This window comes from Palaemon carinicauda, chromosome 11 (assembly GCF_036898095.1).
Source record: "Palaemon carinicauda isolate YSFRI2023 chromosome 11, ASM3689809v2, whole genome shotgun sequence".
Lineage (NCBI taxonomy): Eukaryota > Metazoa > Arthropoda > Malacostraca > Decapoda > Palaemonidae > Palaemon > Palaemon carinicauda.
The window spans coordinates 19,114,652-19,127,151 of record NC_090735.1 but is presented as its reverse complement, the minus strand read 5'-3'; the positions used below and the strand labels follow the sequence as shown (position 1 = coordinate 19,127,151).

The 12,500-nt window shown below is 32.4% G+C and overlaps 1 protein-coding gene across 1 annotated transcript in view; it reads right to left on the bottom strand.

Annotated features, from left to right (window-relative positions):
* The window catches only part of LOC137649989 (uncharacterized), a 48,985-nt gene that overhangs the window by 5,684 nt on the left and 30,801 nt on the right, over window positions 1–12,500 (bottom strand). Inside the window, exons 2-3 of the mRNA XM_068382990.1 lie at window positions 3,422–3,546; window positions 2,265–2,504 (exon numbers count right to left, since the gene is read on the bottom strand). Coding sequence (XP_068239091.1) covers window positions 2,265–2,504; window positions 3,422–3,546 — 365 coding nt within the window. The remainder of the gene's footprint in view (window positions 1–2,264; window positions 2,505–3,421; window positions 3,547–12,500) is intronic.

The window sequence follows — 12,500 nt, the reverse complement described above, 5'->3', positions numbered from 1 at the left end:
GTCATCACACTTATATTAAAAACTTGATCTGATGTGAATTCTCACACAGGGGCCACCATTTGCTTCATCTTTGGTATCTTTACAGAAAAATCTTCCCTTCGACAACTTCGTCTTCTGATTCAACTTCATGCTCATTGCGAAATTTTATCTCTCGCCAATTTTAAGTTTCCATTATTTTCGCCCAAAAAACTTACTTCATCCAATGATCCTTCTTCAAGATCCAGATAATGAGTACATGAGATTTGTATAAACAATATCAAACCAATCTTTTCTGATTACTAGTGTATCCTAATAGAATGTTATTAAGTTACTGAAATTTTTACATTAATAAAAAAAAAATATCAGTCACAAATTACTTCAGGCACAACTCTAAGAGTAAGAATTTTTACATTAATAAAAAACGAAATTATCAGTCACAAATTACTTCAGGCACAACTCTAAGAGGAAGAATTCGAGTTTACTAGACTAGTTAGACTACATAACGATAATTAAAAAAAAGAAAAAAAAAACAATTGAATACATATTCTCCATCTTTACTATTTACTTGGGCACAACAAAAAATCCACTTCATTTCATGCAAGAATAACAATAAAAACTAATTATTATTATTATTATTATTATTATTGTTATTATTATTATTATTATTGTTATGATTATTCATGAATTTGTTGACTGTGGCCAATCTCATTTGGCATCTTATTATTATTATTATTATTATTATTATTATTATTATTATTATTATTATTATCATCGGTAGCCAAGCTACAAACCTAGTTGGAAAAGCAGGATGCTACGAGTATAACCCCTAGGGCTCCAACAGGGAAAAATAGCACAGCGAGGAAAGGAAATAAGAAAATGATTAAACTATATGAGAAGTAATGAAAAATTAGAATAAGATATTTTAATGATTCACTTCATGTCTGTTTTGTAATGATGAAAAGAGTCATTTCAATGTTTTTATATTGATATATAAGAACTCAAATTCTTGAAAGTGTATCCCCAATAAATCATAAGCAATTAATGCGAAGTATTTAGGCCTATAGTTGTAATTCAGAATGACAAGATTCAGATCCTATTAATCTTTCCCACTGTTATCCCTACATTAAGGGGTCGGTTGCCCGATGCTTCCTCTCTAATGCCTTCTATCAAGGCATCCTCTTTCACCAAACCTCTTCTCTCCAAATCATCGTTCATTATATCTCTCCATCTAATTCTATGCCTCCCTCTCAATCTTCTTCCCCTACACTTTTAAAATAAAAATAATTTTAATCGAAAATTCTTTGTAAAAATATACCGTTCTTAGCTGTATTTCATGAAAATACAGGCTACCGTACTCAGCCGTATTTCAGTAAAATATAGGCTACCGTACTCAGCTGTATTTCAGTAAAATACAGGCGACCGTACTCAGCCGTATTCTAGTAAATTATGGGCAACCATAATTTTACCCTACTTTTGTTATACGCGTTGGTGACCGTAATATCACTCTTTACCTCAGTCCAAATATCCGTTTTTAAAACTGTAAATCCATGGCATCATTTATTCCAGGACTTTTACCATTTTTCAACGTCAATTTTTCAAGTGTAACAGATTCCCCCCAAGCCCTCCCCACCATACATCCTCAACACGTGCCCATACCATTTCAGTCCTGATACCTTTATCACCTCTGTAATCTTTACTAGTCCTGCCATTCTTACATACCATTTCAGTCCTGATACCTGTATCACCTCTGTAATCTTTACTAGTCCTGCTATTCTTATTTTATCAATATCCAGTCTCTCAAGCAGTGATATTCCCATAATCCAGGTCAATATTTTCATTTCTGTTCTCAAGATTTGCTTCCTCTTTTCGTCTCGGAGCCCATGTTTCAGATCCATGCACTAACATTAGTCTTATTACTGTGCTTTAGGTCTTGACTTTTACCTTAATTGACATTTTCTTATCACAAACCACTCCCACTACCTCCTTCCACTTCCCCCTGGCTGCTTTTATCATGTTTTCAACTTCAGCTTCACATCCTTCCTCCTTACATATAGTAGATCCCAAGTATCTAAACTGTTCCTGCTGTTTTATAACTGAGCCTCTACTTTCATGTATGGCTATTTAGATACTCCCATCATGGAGGTTATACATATATATTTGGAGGATTTATATCTTCCAAATATAGACCTACAATCTCCATCCATAGCTTTACCTCTGTTTTTTTGTCTGTTTACCTAACAATCTATCTATATAGTTCAAAGAAACCATTTTTAGACTATGCTTACCAACCAATATACCAAGGATCTCCGCGCATGTTAGCTCTCGCTTCAGACATGTTGAAGACCTGTCTAAGGTTGCGGAATTCCGTTTGATACGGGAAGAACTGACAGGTTCGTTCGAAGTTCTCCAGAACGGGAGAGTCGTCGGCGTAGATCGACTTGAAGAAATCGAAAGAAAACGTGTGTCGGGCGGACCAGTTCCTCTGTCCGTCCGTCACTACGACGGGTCGCCCGGTGTAAGCGTATCTGAAAATCGGAATTAGAATAATAATCCTCTTAATAATAATCTTTTTTTTATATGCGTTTCGATTAAAAGAATAATAGCAGCTCATGTAGAAGAATGAAGTTAGGCATTAGGATAAAGATAAATGTGAAAATTGCAGTGTATTCCCCGTAGAGTTTATTTGTGGGGGTTTATTTGATTGTTAGTCGTGACAACTAGTAAGAGATTCTAGGGATTTTTGCCAATTACAGCAAATACATTTTTCCAAAAGCATAAAGTCTGAAAATGTTTCGATAACAATAAGGATTAACTGGTTAATCAAGAGTTTTAATTTTGACTTGTTTTTAAACAACGTATATCATGACAGCGAAATGGATATGTTTGTTTATGTATTTATTTGTAAACATGCAAACATACATACACACATAGACACATACATGCATGCATACATATATATATGTAAATATATATATATATATACATATATATGTAAATATATATATATATATATATATACATATATATATACTGTATATATGTATATATATGTATATATATATACATATATATATACTGTATATATGTATATATATATATATATATATATATATATATATATATATATATATATATATTTGTAAATATACAGTTTGTAATATATCTGTATATATATATATGTATATATATATAATATATATGTGTGTGTGTGTGTGGCATGCGCGTACGCGTGCGCGTGCTTACATTCCTAATTTATTGTCATTTAGTTGCAATCTGTTTCCCAATATTTCATCAAATATTGATTAACGATGTAGATGGCCTTTCCTGCCCTAACAAAAATATGACATGAAACCAACCAATTACACATTTCCTCACATCTTATTTTCTAAACTTGGAAAGCTTATATCATTCCAAACCCATTAATAAGTTAATCAATATTTACCTTTCTTCGAAGAAGGCTGGAGTTATACTTTGCACTCTTTCCACGTGAGTGACGTCACGACACATGCTACAGTCCACTGGAGGTCTGAAGATGTCCTGCACGGAAGGTGGCATGTCGATTGTGCACTGCAAGAAAAAGAAGTCATATTACAATTTTTAGTCAGTCATGAAGATTTACTCTCGCAATACTAGGTGTGCAAGTTAATTCTAAATTCCTTAGTCCTAATCTAGATATTAATCTGTGGCACCGTTGTTCAATTAGTTCATTGTGCATGTTGCATAAGATTTTTTTTTTTAATTCTGACCATCCTTTACATTCAAATCTACCTGGATAGTTCCATCCTATTCGTAATAAAGTTACTTTTAATAGTCAGGCCTTCTCCAAAGTTACTTTTAATAGTCAGGCCTTCTCCATCATGAGGCCCAATACTACACAGTATTCTAGAAGTTTTATACCAGCTCTGAACATGTGGAATAATCTTCCTAATCAGGTAGTTGGATCGGTGGAACTTCAAAAATTTCAAATTTACGGTGAATGCTTTAATGTTAAACAGGGTGACATAAATCTTTTTATAGTTTATGTCTGAAAGATTTATTTTAATGTTGTTACTGTCCTTAAAATGTTTTATTTTAGTAGTTTGTTACTTGTAGTTTATTTATTTCCTTAGTATCTCTCTCCAGTGGGCTATTTTTTCCTGTTGGAGCCCTTGGACTCATGGCCTCCTGCTTTCCCAAGTAGGGTTGTAGTTTAGCTAGTAATAATAATAATAATAATAATAATAATAATAATAATAATAATAATAATAATAATAGTGGGTGGGACGTTTCTTAGCATCATTATTGAATTTTTCAGTAATATACAGCAAAGAGTTATTGCTGATGGGCATCGTATTGAGTATAAGAATGTGATATCTGGTGTTCCACAGGGTAGTGTTCTTGGCCCATTACTTTTCATACTATTTACACATGACATGGGGTTTGGCCTAGAAAACCAGCTTGTTGCATATGCAGATGATGCTATTCTCTTTGCCTGAATTTCATCTCCTGAATGTAGATCTGGGGTTGCTGAATCCCTTAATAGAGATCTAGCTAAAATTAGTGCATGGTGCAAATTATGGGGTATGAAGTTGAATCCTAACAAAACTCAAAGTATGGTTGTAAGTAGGTCGAGGACAGAGGCTCCTCAACATCCGGATCTCAGCATCGATAATTTTTCTTAAACTTTGTATGACTTTTAAAGTTTTAGGTGTGATTCTTGACAGCAAATTTACTTTTGAGAAACACATTAGATTTGTGTCTTCTTCAATTGCTCAATAAATTGGCTTATTGAGAAAGTCTTTTTAAGATTTTCGGTGATCAAACTATTCTGAAGAAGTTTTATTTCTTTCATTCTATCTTGTTTCGAGTATTGTTCTCCTGTCTGGTATTCAGCTGCTGATTTTCATCTTAATTTGTTGGACAGAAACTTACATTCTATAAAATTTCTTATTCCTGATCTAGATATTAATCTGTAACACCGACGTTCAATTGATTCATTATGCATGTTGCATAAGATTTTTTTTTTTAATTCTGACCATCCTTTACATTCAAATCTTCCCGGACAGATCCATCCTATTCGTATTACTAGGGATGCAGTTAGTTCTAATGGTCAAGCCTTCTCCATCATGAGGCTCATTACTGCATAGTATTCTAGAAGTTTTATTCAAACTGTGACCAAGTTGTGAAATGATCTTCCTAATCGGGTAGTTGAATCAGTAGAACATATAAAGTTCAAACTTGCAGCAAATGTTTTTATGTTGAACAGGCTGACATTAGTCTTTTTACAGTTTATATATGAAATATCTGTTGAAATGTTAATGTTTTTAAAATATTTCATTTTAATTGTTCATTACTTCTTTTATCGTTTATTTAATCCCTTTTCCTTTCCTTAATTGGCTATTTTCCCCTGTTGGAGCCTTTGGGCTTATAGCATCTTGCTTTTCCAACTAGGGTTGTAGCTTAGCTAGTAATAATAATAATAATTATAATAATAAATAATAAATAATGAATAATAAATAATAAATAATAAATAATAATGATATCTTCTTCGGGAGAAAAACCATTTTCGCAAGAGTAAAAAAATAAGAGATATTTAATAATGGAAAATATAGCAGGCTACCCTGAGTAGAAGGTAAATAATTTAAGTCTGGACTCAAGACCCACCAACATGGTATTCCATTACCTATTAGAGAACACAGTTTGGTAAGCTTTCTAATTATATATATGTGTGTATATATATATTTATATATATATATACATATATATATATACTGTATATATATATACATATATATATACTGTATATATATATATATATATATATATATATATGTTTGTACATATATATATATATATATATATATATATATATATATATATATATATATTTGGGTGTATGTGTGTATTTATTTATGAATACTGCACGTACACACACAATCAATCAGACACACATATATATTATGTACTGCATATATATATATATATATATATATATATATATATATATATATGTATATATATACATATATGTATATATATATATATATATATATATAGAGAGAGAGAGAGAGAGAGAGAGAGAGAGAGAGAGAGAGAGAGAGAGAGAGAGAGAGATGATTTGTAAATTCAGAAATGTTCATCAATTTTTTAAAGTTTTCTACCTAATATAATTGTCCTGATTACCTATTATTCATTGTATAATTGATATATATATATATATATATATATATATATATATATATATATATATGTGTGTGTGTGTGTGTGTGTGTGTGTGTGTATACTGTATATATAAAGAGAGAGAGAGTTTGTATATTTAAAATAGCTTTAAGAAATGAAACCACATCCGCATCAAATCCTGCAAGCATTACATTTACATTTCAACCAATAATCCCACTTATGTCAGAAAAAAAAAAAAAAGGAATGGTATGGCTACGACTCAGAGAAACAATGACTGAGACAGAGATGTATTTCTCCCAGTATTTGGCAAAAGTAGAGAGAAAGAGCGGGGGAAGAGAGTCCTTGGGAAGCCATTTGTAGCAATAAAAGCAATTAAGGTCGTAGAAGCTCGATGCCAGTTCCCCCTACATCCTAGCAAAGACTCATACGCCATCTAGGAACAAAAATGTCAGTTACAGTATCACTAATATCAGGAAAATGTTTAGATGTGGTTTATACATTTAAATTGATACTAATGGGTATTAAAAATCTAGTTATATATCGTTGTATATGTTAAAAACGCAGGAGCTTTTCCACTTTTTTGAAAGTGCCTCTTCAGACACTAGAAAAAGTCCTAAAGCTCTTGTGTTTTTAAAATATACAACGATATATTGCTGTGGATTTTTAATAGCCAAGATTCTTAGACACGGCATAGTGTTTTCTTCAAGTTGAAAATATTAATGATAATAGTATGTGCATGAAACTTTGAGTTATTATTTCTATTCTGTTAACAGATTTTGAAAATAAATGGAATACTGTTTTTAAAAGAGGGGAGAGCATGATGCATCATTTTGATTATAAGTGCAATTCATATTATTATTATTATTATTATTATTATTATTATTATTATTATTATTAGCTAAGATACAACCCTAGATGTAAAAGAAAACAGGATGCCAAAGGGAATAGTAGCCTAGGGAGGAAGGGAAATAAAGAAATAAATAAATTATATGAGAATAATAAATATAGAATACAAAATATCTTAAAATCATGAACAACGGTAGAATAGATATATCAAATATATACTTTAGAGAGACTTATCTCAGCCTGTTCAACACAAAAGCATTCGTTACAAGTTTGAACGTCTTTAGTTCCAGTCTGTTAGAATTAAGGACATACTTAGTACTACACACAGGTTGCTACAGTCTGGGAAGATGTGAATGCAATGATGGTCAGAATTATGAAACATCTTATGCAACATGCATAAAGAACTAGCTGAACGACGGTGCCAGATATTGATATCCATATCAGGAAAAAATAATTGTTTTTACACCGCAAGTGTGTGTGAAACAAATTAAGATGAGACTCAGCAACTGAAGACCAGACCGGAGAACAATACTCGAAACAAAAGGTAGAATAAAATAGTTTAAAACACCTCTTCAAAATAGATTGAATAAGTTCAAATGTTTTTTTTTTCTAAAGTAAATTCGTTATTAAAAATAATGCCTAAAATTTAAAGTTGTATATAGCTAAAGAAACATTATCAATGCAGAGATCTTGATGTTGAGAAGTCACTGACCTCAACCAACATACAATCGTACTTTGACTTTAATTAGGCCTCAGCTTCATGCCCAATAATTTGCACCATGCACTAATTCTAGCTATATCTCCATTAAAGGATTCTGCAACCACATATCTACAATTAGGAGATGGAATTGAGACAAAGACAATAGCATCGTCGACATATGCAACAAGCTTGTTTTCGAGGCCAAACCACATGCCATGTGTATATTGTATGAAAAGTAATGGGCCAAGAACACTACCCTGAGGAACACCAGATATCACATTACTATACTTAATATGGTGCCCATCAACAGCTCTTTTTAATATATTACTTAAAAATCAAATTATATATATATATATATATATATATATATATATATTTATATATATATATATATATATATATATATATATATATTTATGAAGTTATATATACTTATGTTTGTACACATACACACACACACACACACACATATATATATATATATATATATATATATATATATATATATATGTATATATATATGAAGTTATATATACCTATATTTGCACACATATATATATATACATATATATATATATATATATATATATATATATATATATATATATATATATATATCCATTTCTGAGTGGGAATATTTAACTTGTTGAAAGGGTTTGTTAATTACCATGATCAGCAAAGATGTGCTAGTCAGAGCCACACGTATAAGGTTGGTTTGCTGTGACCAATCAGACAAAAGTCTCCCAATCATCACCAATCTGCAGTTGCCCAGCGTGGTAATGAAAATTGGCCAAACCCCAGACATAAATAAGGGCATGCCTGTGTACTTTTTCCTGCAATGTTATATATATATATATATATATATAAATATATATATATACTGTATATATATATATATATATATATATATATATAAATATATATATATACTGTATATATATATATATATATATATATATATATATATATATATATATATGTGTGTGTGTGTGTGTGTGTCTGTGTGTGTTTGAGCACAAACACTCAAGTGTCTGCAAAAAGAGAGGATTATGGTATGTACCACCAGTGTAAGTTAAGTTATGCTTAATTTTTCCCACTCACAAACAAAATAATTAAGACAAGCTAGGAATAAGAAGGCTGGCGTACCAAAACTTTGTCAGGAAATGCCCTCATTATTCTCTTGGTATTAATAAATGTAAATTAAACTCAACTCACTTGGAGAGAGAGAGAGAGAGAGAGAGAGAGAGAGAGAGAGAGAGAGAGAGAGAGAGAGAGAGAGAGAGAGAGAGCCTTCTCTTTAATTGTCTCTCGTTCGAGATCTCTAAATTTGTATCGACCGGTAACAGTTGACTAACAGCTAAGTAAATAATTCTCAACAAAGGGACTCGAACACTGGTCTCTCACATTGCCAGGTACTTGCGTCTGGCACTATGGTACATGGCCAGGCCTGTAGAGAAAACGAGAGACTGTGGGAGAAGGGACTTGTTTTCTAACATGTGATAAAGGCCTCAGTATCATTTGTCTACATTCATATTAGTATTGCAAGTATCTTGGTACCTTGTAAGCTAAGGGATATTCTCCCTACACTGTCTCTACATACAAACAAAAAGAAAATAGAAACAAAGAATATTTCATCTCTAGCTCTTGGCCGACAACATTAGATTAACCTGATGATAAAACTTGAAGGAAATTTCATTTTACTGAGAAAAATTGAATCAAATACATCTTATGTTCTTAGTCTTACAGCAGTTGGAAATGTGCAATTAACATTCGCCAATGAGACGTAAAAAGTAATGCAAGTAATGGCAATTTCATAGAACAAGAAAAGATTAATAGAATAAGACGTAAAGAATTAGCAAGTATGGAGCTATACCCAAAATAAAATAAACAACAAAATAGCTGAATATGAGTTAACTAAAATACTATTTTTGGTTAGATTTATTGTTCAGGAACAGTGAGGTCACACAATTCGGAAATAAGAGAGGAAGAAATAGGTAGATTAATTGAAACCCTTTTTTTCCCTTACTAATTATGAAGATATTCGTAGGATATCCTTTCAACTCATTAAGAGATATCGGTATTTTCACAACCATAAGCGCAATCTACCTACAAAAGCAATTACGCACACTTACGTATATATGCAGAGAGAGAGAGAGAGAGAGAGAGAGAGAGAGAGAGAGAGAGATAATTACAGTGGCTCAACCCAATATAGACGGTGGACAGCTTAACACAGACAAACAGTACAGTATGTTTAGGCTGTGAACAATTTATACATAGGCCTAGACATAAGTATACTGTAGTAGTGGGTGGGCTATTTGAATATAGACATATACAACCCCATTCCAATGTTAACACATAGGCACGTTCGTGTATGAGATAGACAGATATTCACTTCGAGTTATTGAAGCACTTGCAAATTCAAGCAGGGAAAAGCAGAGAAGCATATTTATTTTCGTTCGAGAAGCTTGTTTTGAGGCAACACGCCACCTCGGTCTAGGTATACCCAGACCGTGCAGTCCGCTCCTCGAAAATTTTGGCAAGACGCGACGCCATTGGTATTTCTACAATGTAAACAATGTTATTACTCTCTAACTTTTTAAATAGCTCCCTCTGTCTTAATCTAATTTTGGTGATTTAGAAAGCCCTTTCTTAAATCAAAATCAGCAGTTTATTCGTTATACTTTTGAAAGAATGAATTGCAATTTGCAATGTAATTTTTAGTGAATGAGTCTTTTGCCCTTTTTAAGAAACTAGTTTTATCATCAGAAAATTAGTTATATTTGAACAAGCCTAATGGAATTATCCATCTTACTGATTTATTTGTTTTTTAATATATAATTTTAAATATATACTAAAATCAACACTTTTGCATAAGAAAATGTAATTAAACAAGTTTATAAATAAATCGCAGATTTAAATATTAATAACAGATCTAATTAACTTGATAGCAAGATATATTTGAAAGAACAATTTCAATACTAAGTGGAATGAGTAAACCGTCACTAAATGACAATAAGAGTTCAACGTGAAATTAGTTCTTTAAAACTGCTGAAAAGTGGTAACGCCCCTGACCGGTGAACGCCTGACTGGGGCTCGAGTCCTGCTCAGACTCGTTAGTTTCTTTGGTCGCTGCAACCTCACCACCCTTGTGAGCCAAGGATGGGGGATTTGGGAGGAGCCTGTAGGTTTATCTGCTGAGTCATCAGCAGCCATTTCTTGGCCCTCCTTGGTCCTAGGTTGGGTGGAGTGGTGCTTGGGCGCTGATCATATGTGTATTAGAGATATTTATTTTAATGTTACTGTTCTGAATATATTTTATTTTTTCTTGTTTCCTTTCTTCACTGGGCTTTTTCCCTGTTGTAGCCTAATATGGTCAGTCTCTAGGGCATTGTCCAACTCGATAGGGCAATGTCACTGTCCCTTGCCTCTGCCATTCATGAGCGGACTTTAAATCTTTAAACCTTTAAAACAAACCCGCACATTTCTTGCTTCCACGAAAGTGAGTCACATGAGTGGGCGGTTTGTAGAAAGGGGATATGAGTCCTTTTAGATGAACTAGACTTACGTCATCCCAATTTTCTGTTTTGATGCAATGGATTAACGTACACTCAATAAGCCAACTTCGATCATTTACATCAAATGCTAAAGTACTCGGGGCATCTTCTGGAGATGAGTGTAACAAACACTTGTGTACGCGACCCGTCAGAAATACCGCTAAATCTTTAGATATGCACACACATGCACACCCTCTCACCTGGTATGACGACCCCTCCTATCCCCTACCCGTGGGACGGGGAGAGATGAGTCTGACCGCATACACACACACACACACACACACACACATATATATATATATATATATATATATATATATATATATATATGTATATATATATATATATATATATTTATATATAATATATATATATATATACATACATATACAGTATATATACAGTATATATATATATATATATATAGAGAGAGAGAGAGAGAGAGAGAGAGAGAGAGAGAGACTTGCTCTTGATCATATAGGGGAAGTTGTCATTCTGAAATCTGTATAAACTTAATATTAAAAAGGTGCAGTCTCTAGCGTTGGGATTATGAAAATAACGAAGGACTTGGGACAAAAGTGTCGTTGGAAGGTTGGGACTCGGCCAAAAGTTCATTCAACTACAGTTGGGAACCTGTTGGTGTCGGTTCAGTTGGGCCAGGATAGGAGGGGTTGTGCGTGGGTGATAGATTGGAAGAAAAATTAATGATGGTTTGAATTATATAGATTATGATGAAAAGAGATCGTGGTATTATTATTATTATTATTATTATTATTATTATTAGCCAAGCTACAACCCTAGTTGGAAAAGCAAGATATTATAAGCCCAATGGCTCCAACAGGGAAAAATACCCCAGTGAGGAAAGGAAATAAGGAAATGAATAAACGATATAAGCAGTAATGAAAAATTAAACTAAAATATTCTAAAAACATTAACATTATTATTATTATTTTTTTTTTTGATACATGGACTATAAAAGGACTTTGTCAGCCTGTTCAACATAACAACATTTGCTGCGAGTTTGAACTTTTGAAGTTCTACTGATTCAACTACCCGATCAGGAAGTGAATTGAGGTTCCTTATACTTCTTTTAATTTGATAATCTGTAGGTTAATTACATCACTTATTCTTGAATACTGGAAACATCTTATTCTTTAAAACACGAATTTATTCTTGATGCTGTATATTTTATAACGTCCTTTACAATAGTCAATATCTTTATCGATTTCATGCATAGTGACATTTCCTACCTTACCGAAGTT